Source organism: Madurella fahalii (genome assembly GCF_045866475.1).
Source record: "Madurella fahalii IFM 68171 DNA, scaffold_3, whole genome shotgun sequence".
Taxonomy (NCBI): Eukaryota; Fungi; Ascomycota; class Sordariomycetes; order Sordariales; genus Madurella; species Madurella fahalii.
The window spans coordinates 2152787-2171565 of NW_027263973.1; the positions used below are offsets into that span (position 1 = coordinate 2152787).

General features: G+C 55.9%; 5 protein-coding genes across 5 annotated transcripts; all 5 read right to left on the reverse strand.

Annotated features, from left to right (window-relative positions):
* Window positions 1-234: 234 nt before the first annotated feature.
* Window positions 235-6498, reverse strand: MLP1 (the record flags this gene model as incomplete). The annotated part of the gene is made up of 3 exons (XM_071061516.1): window positions 235-740; window positions 802-6147; window positions 6216-6498. 3 exons carry the CDS (start codon window positions 6496-6498, stop codon window positions 235-237), a joined length of 6135 nt encoding a protein of 2044 aa, XP_070917617.1.
* Window positions 6499-7278: 780 nt separating this feature from the next.
* Window positions 7279-9778, reverse strand: MFIFM68171_06097 (uncharacterized protein; the record flags this gene model as incomplete). The annotated part of the gene is made up of 8 exons (XM_071061517.1): window positions 7279-8412; window positions 8464-8619; window positions 8685-8767; window positions 8835-9057; window positions 9132-9138; window positions 9198-9334; window positions 9404-9601; window positions 9674-9778. The coding sequence occupies 8 exons, from the start codon at window positions 9776-9778 to the stop codon at window positions 7279-7281; spliced, it is 2043 nt and encodes a 680-aa protein (XP_070917618.1).
* Window positions 9779-11581: 1803 nt separating this feature from the next.
* MFIFM68171_06098 (uncharacterized protein) lies at window positions 11582-12224 on the reverse strand (the record flags this gene model as incomplete). The annotated part of the gene is made up of 2 exons (XM_071061518.1): window positions 11582-11981; window positions 12046-12224. The coding sequence occupies 2 exons, from the start codon at window positions 12222-12224 to the stop codon at window positions 11582-11584; spliced, it is 579 nt and encodes a 192-aa protein (XP_070917619.1).
* A 2995-nt stretch (window positions 12225-15219) lies between these two features.
* On the reverse strand, window positions 15220-16592 carry MFIFM68171_06099 (uncharacterized protein; the record flags this gene model as incomplete). Its single annotated transcript, XM_071061519.1, has 5 exons — window positions 15220-15525; window positions 15580-15613; window positions 15681-15770; window positions 15829-16251; window positions 16351-16592. 5 exons carry the CDS (start codon window positions 16590-16592, stop codon window positions 15220-15222), a joined length of 1095 nt encoding a protein of 364 aa, XP_070917620.1.
* Window positions 16593-17394: 802 nt separating this feature from the next.
* Window positions 17395-18602, reverse strand: MFIFM68171_06100 (uncharacterized protein; the record flags this gene model as incomplete). Its single annotated transcript, XM_071061520.1, has 2 exons — window positions 17395-18423; window positions 18483-18602. The coding sequence occupies 2 exons, from the start codon at window positions 18600-18602 to the stop codon at window positions 17395-17397; spliced, it is 1149 nt and encodes a 382-aa protein (XP_070917621.1).
* Between the last annotated feature and the right edge of the window lie 177 nt (window positions 18603-18779).

The following is an 18779-nucleotide window of genomic DNA, read 5'->3' on the forward strand; positions in this document are numbered from 1 at the left end:
TCATCTGTGACGACAAATGAACCACGCCATGTTAGCGTTAATGTAATGATAATACAAAGAGGCATGATAGGTAGTAGGTTTTTTTCCCCCCTCGCTGGCAACATCTCGCCATTCCCGCTTTGAATCTCCAACCCCCCCCCCCCCCTCTTCCCCCCTTTCCACCCCGACCTCCCCTCGCAAAAAAACATACAAGGTCTTGCTAATCATTAACTACCTTTTTAAGTCACTCTCCACTCACTGACCACCCTGCCCGCCACCACCGCGAGCACGCTTCCCTCCTCGCTCACCCCCGCCAACCTCAGAGTCATTCCGCGGTCGCTTGTTCCCTGCGCCGCCACTGGGGCCGCCGGCGGCGGGATTAAACTCTCCCGCGCCAGGGTTCAAACCAACGGCACCACCACGGTTGAAGCCGCCACGACCACCGCGGTGTCCTTGACCGCCGCGATTCGGCCCAGCCTGATAGGTGCCCCGTCCACCGCCGCGGCCGATGTTAGCCCCGCCTCTCGGCACTGGGATACCTGTTCTGGCCGCCGGCTGATTCTGGGCTTGCCCTTGCCCTTGCGGCTGTGTTGCCTGCTGTGCGGGCGGAGGAATGTTGCTCGCAGGTGCAGGTTGTCCAACTGGGTTGGCGAATGGATTCGGAATCCCCGTCGGAATGTTCGTACTCGGCTTGGGCTGCGTGAGCCCGGTCTGGGGGGGCGCGGGCGCCAATGGTTTAGTATCCGCTGTGGCTGGGACTCCTAGCCATCTGTTAGTATACCAGTGTACTATTTCGGTCTTAGGTTGCCGGCGAGAACATACCTGTAGAAACGGCCTGAGCCGGGGTAGCAGCAGGCGCAGGAGCGGGTGCAGTAACCTGGGCAGCTTGGGCGGAAATGGGAGCAGGAGCAGCAGTCGGCTGCCCGGGAGCCGGAGATGCCGCCGTGCTGGGGGTCGTCGCAGGAGCCAGAGGTTTGGCGTCCTTAGCGATATTCCAGACCTCGATGACTGGCTTTTGTGGAGTCTCCTTGGCAGCTGTCTCAACCACAACAATCTTGGCCTGTGCAGTCTTGTGTTGGCGGTCCAGCATGTTGATGCGGAGTGCCCACTTCTTCTCTGACAATGCAGCAGCCTGCTCCTTTGCGTTGACAATCTTCTGGTCATACTCCGCCTTGATTGATGCCTCGGCCTCCTCCTTGACCTTCTTGGTCTCGTTGGCCACAATCTTTTTGATGTTGGCCTTCACGATGCTGGAAACGGTCGGATTTGTGGCGACGAATTCTCGGATTTGGACGTCATTGAGAGCGCTTAGATCCGCAGGGCCGGGCGTACCGACTGCCGGCGTCTGTGGATTATGCGCCTCAGACGGCTTCGCTGGCGTGGCCGGCATGCCGTTCTGCGACGCTGACGTCTGCTGCTCAGCCTTGACAATAGCCAACTCTTGCTGAAGCTTAAGGTCGAATTCAGCCTGCATTTTAGCCCTTTCCTCCTGGGCTTGTTTCTCCATGGCCTCCTTTGACTCGGCGAGCTTCTTGTTGAGAGCGGTCTTCATCTTCTCGGACCGTTGCTTAACGATGCTGTCGGATTGCTCCTCCAACACCTTGGCTTTTTGTTCGAATTCAACGGCCTTGGCTTCAGCAGCGGCGATCTTCTCCTCCAGAGCCTTGCGCTCCTCGTCCGAGAGACTAGCCGTTGACTGTAAAGGTGTGGTTGTAGTATCTGCCGTGGAGAGATTACCAGCATTTGGCACCTGGGTTGCTTCTGCCACAGCTCTATCTCGCTCGGCGATGGCCATTGCGAGTTCCTCCCTGAGCTGTCCGACCTGAGCCTCCGCCGCCGCCTTCTGAGATGAGACAGCTTCCAGCTCCTGTCTCAGGCTCTCGAGTTGTTGCGTAAGCTCAGCAACCTGACTGGCTTCCACAGGAACTGCAGAGGTTGGTTCAGCCAACGGAGCCGCTGCCTGTTGCTCCAGGAGTTTGTTCTTCTCAGTCAGGCTTGCCAGGTCTTGCTTAGCTGTCTCAAGCTCCTTTTCCACGCCAGAGAGGTTTTCATTGACCGAATCAAGATTGCTCTGGAGCGTGTTCCTCTCATTGATGGCTTCGTCGCGCTGCGTCTTCATATTCCTAAACCGTGTCTTGAAGTCCTCAGCCAGTCGCTCCTTGGTGGACTTCCACTCGTTTGTCTTGGTCTCGAGGGCTTCTTCGGCCTCCTTGGCTCTCTCTTTAAGCGACTGTTCCGACTGTTTCAGAGCATCGCGCTCGGCCTCCAGGTCCGCGATGGTCGTCTTGAGCTGCTCGATTTCCTGGGGATCGGCTTGGCCATACTTGCTGAGGATGGACTCGATCCTCTTCTGTAGCCCGTCGCGAGCATCCTGCAGTTGCTTGATCTCCTGCTCCTTGAACGTCTTGTCGAGCTCCAGTTCCGAAATCCGAGCCTCCAACGGCTGAATTCTAGCCTCTAATTCACTAATCTTCTGCGCCTTCTGCTCAAGCTGTGCCTGGGTGCGCTGGTTCTCGTTCCGGAGCGTGACATTGCTCTCGCGGATCAGGTTGAGCTCATTGAGCTTGTCCATGAGTTCCTTGTGGGTGAGCGAGCTGCGTGAGCTGTCGGCCTGTGCCCTGCGCTCCTGCTCAAGCTTGAGACGTGCCTCATCCAGCTGCGATTGTGAGTACTCGAGTTGCTGTTGTAGTCTCTGGGCTTCTTGCAGCTTGATATCGTATTGCACCTCGAGAATTTCTTTCTCGCGCCGCAAGTAATTGTTAAGCTCGCGGAGACCCTCGGTTGCGGTATCCGCGACTGAAGGTGATGTGCTATCGCCGGAGCTATCCGCCAAAGCCCGGTTCTGTTGTAGGGTGGCGATTTGGGCCGTGACGCTGTCAAGCTGCTGGTGGAGCAGCTTGTTTTGGGCAGTGGCATCCTCCCGCCTAGCTTTGATCTCTGAGATCTCCTGCTCGAGCTGCTGCCGGCGCTCCTCCCAAGACCTCTCGCTCTGGGCGAGGGAAATCCTGGCGGAATCCGCCTCGGCCCGCAGTCTGGCTGCCTCGGTCTTCAAATCATTATGCTCGGTGCGCAGCTGTTGCAGCAGTTTGGCCGCCTCGGCATGCTTGACGAGTTCTTGTTCGTAATCTTGTTGGGCCTTGGTGGCGATCTCGGCCTGGGCGCGCAGGTCTTGCTGATGGAACCTGGCGGTCTCCTTGTATCGCTCCTCCTCATCCTTGAGACGAGCAATCTCGCTGTGCAACATCCTCTCCTTCTCCTCGAACTTGCGGGCGACATCGCTCTGGGAGTCCCGGAGCATATTAAGTTCATTGGTAGAATTGCCGAGCTCCGTTGTTAGGGCCTCGACGCGCTGCTGCAGTTCGTTGATGGTGGCGTCCTTAGCATTAAGGGCTGCGTCCATTTCATCGCTGTACTGCTTGTGCGACTCGTTGAGGCTGGAGAGCTCCTCTTCCATGTCCTTGCTGAGTTGCTTGAACTGCTCCGCTTGCTGTTTAGCGTTATCGAGCTGCACGTTGAATAGCTCCAGGTTGTTCCTGAGTTCCTGGACTTCGCTCTCCAGTTCCTCAATGCGCGCCTGAGATTCACCATCGGCGGTTGCTTGTTCGCTAACGGTTCCTGGCCGAGGTGTCGGCAGAGGACGGAGCCGCTCAGCGCGCTCCTGGGCGTTCCGGACTTCTATCTCCAATTCCCTGACGCGAGCCTGGAGATGATCGCGAGTGGTTTTCACCTGCACGTTCTCCTCCTTTATCTGGCTGATCACCGACGTGAGATCGTCGATACGCTTCTGATACTGCTGAGCGTCAAACTCTTTCCTCAGCTGGATCTTCTTGCCCTCTTCGACTTCTTCGGAGAGCTTCTGCTTCGTTGCCTTGAGTTCACTGTCAAGAGCGTCGATTTGACCTTGTAGCCTGCGCTTCGTTTCGGACTCGCTCAGCTCACGTTCGTTCAGGAGCGACTGCTGACTCGATAGCAAATTATTGAGCCTCGTCTTCTCCTGAGCGAGACTCTCATTATCTTGGCTGAGGCGTTCCTGGATCGTCTTCCACAGGGTCTTCTCGGCTCGTAGGTTTGCATTCTCGCTGCGCAAACTCTCAACCAGGCCGCGAGCCTCAACAAGGTCCTCAGCCACCTGTTGCGTCCGGATATCTTGTTTAGCCGCAGACTCGGACAGCGTCTGAGTCCTCCGCTGCAGTTCTTGCTTCTCGGTCTGAATTGCCTTGAAGTTTGACTCAAGCATGTTATAGCGTTCAGTAGCAAGAGTGAGCTGGCTTGATAGTCGAGAGATCTCGGTCTGGAGGGAGCCCTTTTCGGTCGAGAGCTTCTCAATTTGATCCTTCATCGCATTCCTCTCGGTAGCCTGGTCGTTTCGGTAGGAATCGAACTGCGCTTGTAGCTCCCTCAAGGCTACCGTGAGGTCCGCCTCATCGGCCTGAGGACCCTGCTCGATGCTAGCGAGCACTTCCCGCTGACCGACATCTCCCGTACCAAGGACCTTCTGGATTTCGGCAGGACTGGCTTTCTGCTGGAGCATACGACGGAACATGTCCCGCTCCGTCATATAGCTCTTCATGCGCACGGTGATGGACTGGACATCATCCTGCAATGCCGAGACGGTAGCCCGAAGTTGCTGGACTTCCTCGTGGTCTTGAGCGGCCTGTTTCTGGGCGGCCAGAGCCTCCTCGTTCTCCATCTGTGTGGCCAGCTGTCGGGTGAGGGTCAAGAGCTCTTCATTCTTTTGTTGCAGATCATAGATGTCCTTGAACGCCGCATACCTCTCGGTAATGAAACGGTGAGTGTCGGACATATCGTCTAGCGCATTCTCGGCGACCTCGCCGCGCTGGAGTCGCTCAAACTGGGCAGTCTCCTCCTCCGTGAGCTGATCCATGCCCTTCTCCCGGGCGTGGATGTTGAAGATGAGGACGTGGATCTGCGTGCTGAGATCACGCAACTGCGTGCGAAGGATCTTGACCTCGGCTTGAGCTGTGGAAGCGGCGGCTTCAGCTTTTCGGGCGGCCTTGGCGGCGGCATCACGCTCCTCGTATGACTGCTGCATGACCTCGGACATCTGGATGGCTTCGTTTCTGAGGCGTTCCGCCTCGGCCGCGAGCTCATCAATCTCGGGCAACTTGGCCTCCAACATGCTGACCGCGTCATCAAGATCCTCCTGCAGCTTCTGGCTCCGCCGTTGCTCCCCAGCAAGCTGGGCTTTGACCTTGAGGAGTTCCTCAAGGGTCTCGGTTGCGCGCTGGGACGCCTTACCACGGATCGATGCGGGGGTGCCGAATGGGGAGGCCGGGCGGGCGAAGAAGGAGCCGTTAGCCCGGGGAGTCTGAGGCGCGGAGCCAGGCACGCTATTGTGAGAGTCGAGAACAGCTCTGAGGCGGTCCACTTCGGTTTGGAGTTCCTGTGCCTGGTGTTCAGTCTGCGCATGGTCTTCTTTTTCTTGTTCGAGCTCCCGCCGGACACGGCGAATCTCTTCGGCAGCGTCATCCTTGACTTGCTCTAACCTGAGCTCCACCTCCTTGAGCCGGTTCCGATGCGTTGTGGCGTGCTCCTCTTTGAGCTCCACTAGGCGGTTTAGTGACTCGAGCTTTTGCCTGAAGAACTGCTCGGCTCCCGCCGCCTGTTCTTGTAGCTTCTGAACTCCAGCGAGAGCCTCGTCAGCCTTGGCCTGCGCCTCCTCAAGCCTCTTGCGGAGCTGCTGCTCAGTCCGGGTGAGCGATTCAATGTTCAAGTTCGCCTCTTCGTTCTGCCGCTGCAGCTCTGCGATCCGCGCGCCCTTTTCCTTCCGGACCTTTAGGCTCTCTGCGGATTTCGCTTTCAGCTCCGCATCGTACCACTCGTTGTTCTTCTTGGCGAGCTCGAGCTCCTGCTTCAAGGCCTCCTCGCGGTACCTGGCCGAGTTTGCCGCAGTCTGTGCCGTCTGCACGGATTGGTTCAACGACGTGATCTCCTGGTTGAGCTTCAGAATTTTTTGATGCTGCTTCTGCAGCTCTTCAGAGAGGCTGGCATTGGCGGCGGTCTTGGAATCGACAATCGCCAACGTCTCGCGGTTAGACGTTTCCAGCGAGGCAATGCGCGCCCGGAGCGTCTCGATTTCCGAAAGCGATGCTGTGCCGGAGGACTTGAGGGTCTGGAGCTCGTTCTCGAGTGACCGGCGAGCAGTTTCTGGAATGGCGGATGTTAGACAGATGCGACTCGCGTAAATGCGACGGTGGTGATCAGGCAGGCCTCACCTTCGCTCTGCAATTTCTGTCGAAGCTCCTCAACTTCTTTGAGCGCTTTGTCTGCGGTTTCCTTGAACTGCTCGCATCGTGATTCTGAACTCCTGATGGCGCCTTCCAGTTCAATGTCGACCTGGAATTTCTCCTGCTCAAGGTCGCGCAGCTTGGTGACGACCGCTTCAAGAACCGACCTGACAAGCTCAGCTGTTGGCGCGGTCAGAGCCGTCTCCAGGTCGGGCTCTGGCACGCCAGCCTGCGCAGTCAGGTAGCTCAAGTCTACCTCCGCCGCCGCCATCGTGGGTCGCGATCCGAAACTTTCAGTGCATAGAGAGGGGGTTTCTGACGAATCCGTCGCGAATCGGTGGCAGGATGTAGACGAAAAAAAAAGGTGATCGAAACTTGATAGGAGGTTCTGGTTTCCCGAGCGGCGGGATTCGCGTCGGTTGTTGGGGGGTTTTCTTTGAAAGAACGTCCGCGGTTGTTGAGAGGAGGAAAGCTCCAGACCACTCGCAGCGGCCGCGATTGTTTTCGGAACGAACCCAGCCCAGGCGATTTTGGCTTTGGGGAAGAAGCTCTGGGCGTCGCGCGGCTGCCAATCAGCGGGGGCCCAGGGATGCTTGTGGGGACAAGGGAGTTGGAGAAGGCATGCGACGGACATGGTAATTATCTGGTCTGTGCGCCCGAATGTTACCAGCCTCGCCGATTTCATCACAATTGATACCGTAAGAATCACGGATTGGCCCTACGTCCCAGTTCCCACAAAGGGAACTTAGGTGACTTCTACTTCGTGCGTACCCGTCTAATCCGGCGGCAGAATGACCTGTTTGATCGTGTCGGATCAAAGACCCCTACTTCTTCCCCCCCTGCGGAGCCTTCTACAGCTCCATGTACGTGCCCATCTTTAGTATGTATTTAACGTACTTGGTACCATCACAGATCACCCCCGATAGACACAAAAATTCAGAACATGCTGGTATTCCACAAACGCCGCTCCCCAGTACCAGCATATGCATCCCATTAAGTGATGTATTCCGCAGTCGCCCATCTCGTCCCACCTTTGTCTCCCTGGTCACTGTTACCTCGGCCCCGCATACCCAGCCCCGTCCATCTCATGAAAGCCGGGTACCGGTCCCGATTGCCATGACGCTGACGACGGCGGCTGCTGCTGCTGCTGTTGCCCATACCCGGCACTGCCGGGCGGCGGCGCCGAGCCTGGATGGTAGGGTTGATACCCCTGCATCTGCTGAAACGGAGGAGGATAGGGTTGTGGCTGTTGGTGGTATAGCTGCGGTGACTGCGGATAGCCGTACTGTCCAGCCAACTCCGGTCGGTTCGGGTTTGGGTTGTGGTACTGAGTCCCTTGCCCCTGGAGCTCCGGCCGGTCCGGCACCGGCGCGTACATGGCGCCCTGGCCTTGCAACTCCGGCCGGTCGGGGTTGGGACTATGGAACTGGGACCCCTGGCCCTGTGGCTCTGACCGATTCTGCGGCGGCGGCGGCGGCGGGTACATCGCACCATGCCCTTGCAGCTCAGGTCTGATGGTCGACGGGGTTCCCTGTCCGTAGAGTTCTGGCGCGCCTGGGGAAGGCGGCGCGTGGTAGGCTGCTCCTTGACCATGCAACTCGGCGCTGTTGGGCATAGGTGGGTACAGCGCCGATGCTTGGCCTTGCAATTCCGGTTTGTTCGGGGGCGGTGCAAATGCGCCCGTGTGAGCGGAGACGGGTGATACATTGTCGGTACGCACAGGGAAATTCGCCTTGAGTGTGCTTGGTGACGGGCTCGCTGCCGGCGGCGGAGCGGCGACGGTGTCGCTGGCCAACTCTGCTTTGCCCCCGTAAAGTCCCATCGGAACAGTGTTGTCGGGGATCTGTGAATGCTCCATGGCCTGGCGCTTCTTTGCCGATTTGACGAGGAAGAAGATAAGGACTCCGACAAGCGCGAGGGCAGCGATGACACCAATGACTGCCCCGACGATGACACCAATGCTGGGACCGCTCGTCGGCGGGTCCCCATCCTCTTCATTTACACCTCCCCTCACACCGTCGCTCCCGGTTCCGTTTCCATCGCCACCGCCGTTCCCCCCATCAGCACCGGTCTGTTGGGGACCGCCCGAGTCATCAGCGCCGGCCGGGTATGTTTGCTCCACAGATACAGTAACACCCACGGCGGTCACTTCGGCCAGGGCGGCGCTGCAGTAGTAGTCGTAGACCTATCCAACTGTTAGAGGCCCCTAACTCAGCAAATTATCTGCAAAACTCACGGCTACTGCGGACGTGACGTCTTCTGATGCGGTTGACCCGCAGTCCCACCTGACAGACGAGGAAATAGTCTTGAGGACCTGAGACGTCATCCCCCCCTTGATACACACACACGACGCAAGCGCTTGCGGGCCCCCTGGACATAAGTCATATGTGTGCTGCAAGGATGTGTTAGCGGCCGAAGAAAAGAAAGGGAAATTCTGGGGCGTGGGGTTCTTTTTACCCCTTGGACAGCATATGACAAGCCGGAGGCTGCACAGGGAGCGAGTGAGTTAAACTGCGGCAGGTCTGTGATATAGTACGTCACTGCGGTCGCCAGTCAGCAACGAGGCGACCTATCATTCCAGCGGCGGCTCGTTGGGTCCAAACTTACTGTCTCCCGGCGGCTTCGTCGGTTTGGGGAGGTTTGTGGTGCCATTGTTCATGGCACAGTAGGCCGCAAACATAGCTTGAGCAGATGAAACATCTGCTACATTCGAGGAGCAAGAGTATCTAACCGAAGTGTTGATGATTTGGCTGACGACGAGCGAGTTCTGATTCTTGGAGCAGGCACAGCTGGCCAAGGCAGGAGCCTCAGAGGGACAACGATCATACGTCTACCGTTGGCATTAGTTGGCGTCCAAAGGCGAGTTTGCTCGGCGTATCGATCCGGCTAGGTCAAGCGGCTTACCAAACTCCTGTTCATCGTTAGCAAAAAGTTTATCGTTAGCTCGGCGTTACAAGGTCAGGGACGTACCCTACTGCGTAGGATAAGGCGCTTTTGGCGCATGGCGCCATGTACTCGAACTCCGGCAACTCGGTAATGTAGGCACTCACGGCTGTCGGAGTCGCAAAGGACGCGGATGAGTCCTGGCTACAATATGCGTTAAGGGCCTGGGCGCGGGGGTCAGTACAACTACTAACAAGTAGACATCTCGGGATGTAGATTAAGGGAAAGCCCACATATGCCGCCGATGCCTGATCTTCACTCGCGGTTGATCCACATGAGTAGCTGACCGATGACGAGAGAAGGGACGATATCGAGGCGAAGTTGTTGTTCTTGGTGCAGATACATGACTGGAGCTCGGTGACGGCTTCGGGGCATATGTCGTATGTTTGCGCCTCGATATTATATGCAAGAGCGGACTGCGCACACGGTGCCTTGGAACATCACAGCTCAGTCAGTCTTGGTCTATTGAGTCCATGGACGGTTCCGGAGTCCGCTGTCATTACAAGAGCGCTGAAAATGGTGAGATCCGTCACATAGACGACCTCGGCGGCACTCGCCGACGCGACGGCCAGAGATAGGACGGCCGTCAAGCTGAATATCTGCCGCATCTTGGTACCGAAACGAATGAGAGATACACAGATGTGTATTCAGAAAAGAAGGACAAAATACAATAAACGAGAGGACGGCACTGGGAAATGATGACGTCCCGAAGGATACCTGAGGCGTCACGCAAGCCTGAAGTCGCAAGACTCAGAAGGGAGGAGGGAAAAGAACGGCGAAGGAAACGGCATCCAGGATGTGTAGTCTGCACCATGGCGGTACAGTACGTAGACGAGAGTGCACCAAAAGCCCTTCTCCCAGGCAGCCCGGCATGGAACAGGCTAGCTCGCGGGACAGGTCTGCCGAACATTATCTTGAGAGGCATCCCGAATTGGCATGGTCATCTCAAGGGCCACTCTGTACAAAATGCAAGCACTGGAAACGCTGGGTTTTCTGGAGTGGCTTGAGTTCAAGGGGGAGTTGCGCCCTTGGCGTTGTGATGCCCCTGGCGAAAAGCGCTGCACCCCTGCCAGCTGAAGAGCGCAACCAAACTTGACGAAAGTGCTGCTGTCTCAAGTCGCGGCTAGCCAATAGACTAAGGCAAAAAGCTTCTGGGTGCCACGGACGCCGATGATGGTGATCACCCGAAGCGACACCACATCTCCCCAAATCCCTACCCACGCAAGGGGGTTTGTTTTGGGGAGGGGGGAGGAGGTGGAGGGGTAGTTAAACGGAGATTCTGACGTAGTGTACCCGTTGCACCGATGTGATGGCGTCTCCCAGGAAAGTGTAGCATTTAGTTGAATCATTGACGCGTTCTCGCTCTCTCGATCCGACGGCTTGGGAAAAAAAAAAAAAAAAAAGAAAAAAATTGGGTGTTTTGTGTCATTCAACACAAGCGTCTTCTGCAGGTACCAGAACCAAACTCTCAAGCGTCGTCGCGATCCATTCCCTATTCGGTCAGCCCGCCCAACGGTTGCGCTCATTGGTTGATGAAAACAGACCCTGCAGTCTTGCCGCTAAGCATCACCCTTCGCAAACCCGACATCCGAAACGAACTTGAAGATACCTTACTCACTCTCTTGAGGTTCGCTATTACATACGGCTGTTCTCACGCCAGGCATTCAGAGCTCCTGCGTCTGTAGTGTAACAGCGCCGCTAAAGTCTGCTCTAGCTCTGTTGGCCAGCGGAAACGAGCAAGGAACTGTAGGTACACGAGAACCGAACCTCACCGCATTGACAGTCAATTTAACAAGAGCACCCTTCATGTCCACTCTCGCCATTTTCCCGGGGTTGTCGATTCTCATGTTACGAACCCCCAAAGGTATACGGTAAGTTTCCCAGGAAACGGACAAGTCCCAGCAAGCATGCTCTGGCCGGTACATGTTCTCTGAAGGTTTTAAGGCTAGGCCACATATTATAGCAAGAAACCATCATAGACGTCAAATCTCGGCCAGAGACAATCGGCGCCATAACAGCTGTGGAAGATTTTCCGTATCCGGCATCTCGGCAAGGACATTGGGGGACTGTAATCACCTCGGTCCATCGTTAATGCTGTATGTCAGCCTCGGAGCAACTTGTTGCCGCTGGGTGGTCTCAAATCTGGAGCCGACGCGCTAGAGACAGGATGCAGAAAAACGCGACACAATCCGAGTGCGCAGCACACGAGCCGATCAATCATTGCTAGGATAACGTATCGATGGTACAGGTGCTCAAACACACTTTGCAGTGTTATCGCATATCGGCCTCAAAATCGAACCCTAGGTCTTGATCAGAGTAGCCGGACACGCTGCAGCCCAATCGGCAAACCATCGTTTCGAGCAAAACACAGGCCGACTACACATCCCGACCAAACAAGTGAAATTGTATATTCAGGATGATGAGCCACCGACATTGCCAGCGTTTGAAGCATTGGGTATAAGCGCCTTGAAACGCGAAGTGTCTATTGGCAGCCGTTCGCCCATCCAGATGGCGCGCGTGGTATGGTTCGCAAGGTCCCTCTCGGCCGCTGACATGTCCTGCTCAGTCGTGTTGGGATGGATGAGGACGGAGAGGGGGCCCCGCCAGATGGCAAGCCAAGGGATGAAGGCACCGAACTGGGCCGGCGTGAACAAGTTCACCTCGAACATGGCGACGGGATGGGGCCCAACTGGTCGATCCCAGAAGGTGTAGATGCGCAGTTCCGGGAACTCCCTCCGAATACGTTCCCAGAGCTCCCGGGCATATTTTGCCTGGTCCGAGTTGCTCTGGAAATAATAGATGTGAACGTCGCTTCTCACTCGGTTAGCGCGACGGTACTGTACTACTATCTCTTGTCAGACGGAGACGCGCTTACAATCCGCCCCGCCGGCCGTTGTCCAGAGGGTCGACAAACTTGTCGTAGGCGTTGCTGAGGACCCCGGTCTGCGGGTTCCGGAAGCTCTTGCCGTCCTCGGCCCGCTCATCGGGGAGCGGCGGGGCCGACTCGTAGCCGGCCAGCGGAGAAGGGTACTTGAAGCTGACTGAGCCCACCATTGCAATGCCGATTTCTGCGGTGTTGGATAAAGAAGGCGATGTTCAGGAGGCACTAGCGCTTGTTGAGTCAGACAATTCCTCAAAGTGTAGGAGCGGGTTGTCGGTTTGCAAAATTCCACAGCTTCCGGCGCATGGCGGGGTACTGGTGGGTGGCGAACACGACTGCAAGACCTATCTTGCACGACTGCCTTGTACGACTCTGTTAATTATGCGTAACTACTTACCTTATATTGCTTGGGAACAGCTTAAGTACTGTGAGCTACAATCATTAAGCTAGAATAATTTCTCTTCGCTGTTTGTCCTCGATAGCTTCTTTTCCGCCAACACGCAGAGGCGGCCCCACCCAGCATCAATAGCGACACGCCACCGCCGACCAGCGGCTGCATCACGAACTCTACCCCTCACCTTGACCCAACTCTGCTGCCATCCATGATCTCAAAGCAATCCTGTACTCTGGGGTGGTGGGTTGTAGCGCTCTTGAGAAGTTCGTCTCGTGCGAGATCACGCATCACTGGGTCGGCAATCCTCCGCCGGTGGCCAGTAGGTTCTAGGCGAACAATACTTAAGATGTGTCCTTCCAACGGTGTGAATCATACTCTTCGATTACCGTGACCCTGGGCGTTACACAAGTAAGTAATAGCGCCAATAGTAGCTGGAAACGGGGTGGTATGACTGGGAGCGATAGTGGAAATGGCCCGAACCCCGTTTCGCTTGCCAGATATCTTAGTCTATCGTCTAAGCAATGTGGTTGTGCATCACAGATGTCACGGTCTGTTATTACTGCTAATAAATATCCTAGCCGAGCAACTGGCAAGTCATGCCACGTTCGCTGGGCCACATCATGACAGAAAACTCCGCTTTCTCGACTAGGTGGGTATGTGCAACCCCTGAACACTATCATTCACCTTGGTTACCCACAAACGCAGTCCCCGTCCCATCTTGGTAGGTGTGGTGGGATTTTTTTATATTCCATCCTCATCCTCAATTTTCACGGTGATGATATCTTCAGCATCGTTGGGATTGTAGGCCGACGTGTGGACGGGGCAGCCAGTCCATTGGAGGAGCTTTCAGGTCGAAGTGCTAAAAGAACACATCTCCAGCACGAGGGCGCAGCGGGTTTCCTGACGATATCCAGCATTTCAGAAGGCGAGATACGATGATATGCGTTATTGTTGGTATCTACCCCCTTGGGCCATCGGCGAGATGAACAGGAAGGCGGTTAAGTGCCTCTTGCACTTATAAGTCATCGTGGATTACTTGGGATGAGGTTTTGCTAATGGACCGGCTGACTAAGCGTGGCCGTCGTCTTTCCTCCCACCAATTACCCCCCGTAAACATCAAAGCGGCAACGATGGCATCGCTTTTCAAGTGGATACCGCGATTGAGCCGCCGCACTCCATTTCCCCCGCGCGTGTTTCCCAACCCCAATTTCGAGAGGATTAGCGCCGACTATAAGGTGGAAGAGGAAACTTTCTCGGATTATCTTGCTGCACGGTATTATCCCGTCCGTATCGGCGAAACTTTCGTATCGCGGTATCAGGTGGATGGAAAGCTTGGATATGGCGTCTATTCAACCGTCTGGCTGGCCAGGGACCTGAAGTAAGTGACAAGCCCCAGCTAAAAGTTACGGACAGCCTGATAACAAATACCACATAGCCAACACAGCCATGTTGCCTTGAAGGTCTTCATCCGGTCACAGGCAATGGGCCGTAATGCGGACCTTGAACGCAGCACATATCAGCATATGGCCCGCATATCGTCAGGGTCTAGGCATCCAGGCCGCAAAGCCGTGAAGATCCTTCTCGACTCGTTCAAAGTCACTGGGCTAGACGGTGAGCACCACTGCCTTGTACTGTACATCCTCCATTGTGAGAAAACGTGAAACGATTCCTAGGACGAAATCCTATCGGACGCCTGCCAGCACCGGTTCTAGGGATAGTACTTCAGCGTCTCTTCATGGCGCTGGACTTTTTGCACACAGAATGCCATCTTATCCACACTGGTAAGGGGATACTACATGAGGCCGTGTTATTCCTGGCTTCCCATTGATAGACGACGTTGCAGACCTCAAAATCGACAATATCATGTTTGGTGCTGAGGATGATTCAATATTCCAAGAATTTGAGCAGCAGGAGCTGGAAAGCCCTTCGCCGAGGAAAGAGGTCGACGGCCGTTTCATTTACGTTTCTCGCCAGCTAAATATACCAAAGAACCTGGGGCCACCTGTGCTATGCGACTTCAGCTCGGTGGTTTCCGGCGACCAAGTAAACGACAAAGATGTCCAGCCCAATCTATACCGAGCCCCAGAGGTCATCCTGAAGATGCCATGGAGTTGCGAGATTGACATTTGGAATGTCGGCTGCATGGTGAATGCTTCTGTTCACCCCCCTGTAGACATCTCGCTAAACCACGACGCTTCGAATCTGGGACATGTTCGAAGGCGGCCATATATTCTCGGGTACGGACCCAGAACATCAAACTTATCGCAGTCGGGCCCATCTTGCAAGCATCATTGGGCTCCTAGATCCACCGCCGCACGAATTTATCGCATGTGGTAGTCTCAAAGCGAAGTTCTTTTCTGGAAAAGGTATGGACCGACAATACCCATAAGCACTGGCGGATTTGGCTGACTGCGTGCGTAGGGGAGTTCAACGCTGGCATTCAGATACCGCCGCACCAATCACTGGATGAGATAGAGACAAACCTTCACGGGAAGGACAAGGAACGCTTTCTACATTTCATGGGGAAGATGCTGCAATGGGTCCCAGAACATCGTAGTACTGCAAGGAGCTGCTCCGAGACCCTTGGCTGACGGAGCAACTTTGACGGCCACGCAGCACAACTGGAGGGTATACACAGAGAGGGGTTTAGAGCGACGTCATCGGCGTATCGTGTGGTGCCTCTCAGCTAAACCAGGAGCCGTACAATGGGACAGCAGCCCATCAGGGACGATGCAGACTCCGGTGACAGGGATATCAGCTCTGGCATCAAATCCTCACAAAACTATCACAAACGAACCATCCTCCCGTCTGTCTTCTAAGGTCCCGTACCGAGGACTCTGAACGGAAAAGTTGAACACACTCGTAGCAATAGCTTGATATGCCTCGATCAGGCGCGACAGTCCCTCCGCGTTGGCTTCTCCACGCTCCTTGGAAGTCGTCTCCCGAAGGGCAAAGGCACTGTTGTCGAAATCATGTATGCAGTTGTATATGTCTTGTGTAACCTGTCGGACAGCACTCGAGAGGTCTGTACCCAATTCCCACATAGTGATGGGGATCAGGTTTGTAAACGGCCCATCCTTCTAGTGATCATCAATTAGCAGACAGGAGGACCCTTGGGGACTGGATCAACCCACCAACTCTTTCTTGAGCGAGAATAGCTCATTTATCCTGCGCGGCAGATAATTAGTTACTTAGAAGAGCGGTGTTACCTCCAGTGGGATAGGTGAAAGCTCACAGGATGAGAAGCTTATTCACATCCAGCCCCATGGCTCCTAGCTCCCTTGACTTGAGAATGTCTTCAGGAAGGAATATCCTGTTCAAGATTCTAGGCTGTTATTAGCATCCAGTTCTCCGGCTACCCAGCATCCTCCTAAACGACTAACCTGCAAAAATCTAATAAGATATCCACCGAGGAGGTCTTCAACCGCCACGAGAAGAACTCGTCCACACTTGGCACATCCCCCGACGATCTCCACCTATGCTCAACCACGCACGCCTCCATGTACTCCCTCAAATGCTCAAACAACTCCGCCCGTTCCGCCGGCCCACAAAACTCACCAACCCGCCGGCCAACTTCTGCGAAGCTCTCACAGACCTTAGTCGGGGCCGAGGGCTCTGCCGCCCCAGGCTCACCGAGACCGAGATGGTACCTCACAAACGCCACAGACTCGCGGCAGTACTCGGCCGCCGCAAGCCCACCTTCGCCATCATCGGCCGCGCCGTCGATGACATCGTCCCACAGGAATAGCCAGACGCAGTAGAACGCCACGATCTCCAGGATCTGATACGGCGCATCCGGGAACAAGCTGTAGCCGCAATCACCAACACTCAGTAGCCACGCAGAAAATACAAGTGCGGGGGGGCGGGGGGGGCTGCCGAGCATAGTGCCAGATATATGTACGTACCCCGAAGCAAAAAGCCCCAGGTCGGCCGCCTTAATCTTCGCCAGGGCTTTCTCATTGCCACCCACCAGGGCATCCAGCCGCGCATCCACGGCCTGCTTGACCCGTCCATGGAGCGGGTTCACGCCCTGCTTCCAAGAGGCAAATATAGGACCGAGGTTGGGAATATATAGCCGGCTACCGCGTAGGTCGAGCAGGGGGGCAGAGGACTGGCTGGCCCCTGAGGCCGGTGCTGAAGATTCCATCGGAAGGAGGCTGTTTTCTGAAAAGCAGTGGGATTGTGAGCCTTGATTCGGGGTAAGCTCCACATTGCAGCGAGTGAGATTGGTGAAGGCAGAGAGAGAAATCGACGCTCCCCATTCGCTAAAGCATTACGATCTCAGCCTCTACTCAACCATCTCCAATCACACAACACCCTTATAACACATTCAACCGATATCAACCATGCGAATCAAGAAATGTAATAAAAACCAGTGCAATGAATTCCGCAGCATCCCTCAACCCCGTCTATCTACAGCTCCGTTTATCCTCCCGCTCTATTAATACAAGCGTCAACGCGCCACCAGAGAGATGCACAATGTCGTGCCAAAGGAGAAAGACAACGCCAATACCGGATGCTGATGCGGGCCGATGCCGAGTAGAATAACGCTAGTAGGGGCACAGCCCGGTCGACCCATCAAGGGATTCGATGCAAGACAGACGAAAGCCAATGCCCCCCTCCGCCGATTTCCCTCAACGCCGCATATATGACTGCCCCAATTCTGCATGCCGTCTGCCAATACGAGAAATGGGTTATATAGTTCCTCCGAGAGTGGCCCGGCGGCGGAATGTAATGTCCAGCAGCTCATGAGAGATTCTAGCCAGGAACAGAGCAAGACTAAGATATAGAGAGAAGAGCGAATCGAGGTGATGTGATGAGCCGGGAGTGACAATACATGTACAGGTTATGCCGGCTCATACAAGGCAACTTACGGCATGAAGACGAGCGTAGTTGGGCTTGCCCGCTTCCAGAATCCACCATATCAGATCGTTCGGCTAAGCGCGGCCCTAAGCAGGAGCCGTGCCTTTCTGGGCATTGTTCTGCTCAGGGTTGTCGATGCCGGTGTCCGAGCCAAGGCCCGAATCCTCCTGCTCTGTGACCGAGGTATTGACGGTCTCGCCCGTGCTAGCATTGACAAAGTTGTCGCCCTCGACGACGACTTCGCGGTTTCCAATGCGGCGCATGAGCTCAAAGAAGCGCGAGTTCTTGAACTTTTCCGACGTGTTACCCGAAACCGAATTGACAATGTCGACGGCGGCGCGGGCGAGATCTTCGTCGGAGCGCCGCTTCTCCTGCTCCTTGGCGAGCTCCTCCAGGTTGTGATCGATAACTTCCATTTCTTCAGCGCTCGGCGGCCGGACCGTGGCGCCCGCCTCGACGCGAGGGCCGTGCTCGGCCATCCACTTGTCCTGCTCCTCGACAAACTCGTTATTAGCGAGCTTCTGCTTCTCGCTCCAGTCGGCCAACTCGTTCTCGAAATTGGCGTCGTCGTATTCACCGAAGGCGCGGTTGAAGGCTTCAACGTCGACAGCGCTCTCGAGCGACAACTCGGCCTGAGGCTGCTGCTGAGCAGCTGTGTTCATCCCGGGGTTCTGGAAAGCGAACGAAAGCGCCGGAGGGGCACCACCGTGCATTGGCATGGCAAAGGGAGCCATCCCTGGGTGCTGCAAATTCATTCCCGGAGCCACAGCGACCGGATGAACCTGGTTCGGCGTAGCAACGCTGGGACCGGCTGCATCGGCTGCCAGCTGCATGCCCGCAAACTGATTTACCCACTCCTGATGGGAAGCCCCGCCAGTGGCAGGGGAGCTCAGGCGAGCAGCGGGAGCACTGGGACCAACAATGTTACTCATCATGGTAGGCACACCGGCAGCTGGATGGCCATAGCCTCTGGCGGCGGGCGCATGGTGAACCACCGGACCAATGGCGTCCATATCGAGCTGGGGCCCGAAGGCCGGATCGATTGGGGCGCTCTGCTGAAAGCCTCCAAACGCCATCTCTGCGTCATTGGAGTGGGGAGTCTGCGATCGGAAGGCCTGTTCCAGCCAAGGTCAGCGATTGCGCCCCTCTCCCTGCCCGCTCTCGTAGGACTCACATTTCCCGGACCGGTCTGCGGCGCGTTGACGAAGCGATCCTGGTGGAGAGTGCGGTCGCGGTCGGCATGCGCAAGAAGGTTCTTGGTGCCGTTGGAGGGACCGCACATGCTATCCGCCATCTTGACGGCTGATGTACGCGACGAGCGAGCGATTCGCGATTTTCTGGCGTTTCTCTAAGAGAAGAGTATACTGGGTATCGGTTCTTATGGGGGAAGAAGGGATAGCCAAACGTAGATCGGGATGCGGAGGTCCTCCGGACATGCGTCAGGGCGAACCGAGCCGGTGGATATTGTTGC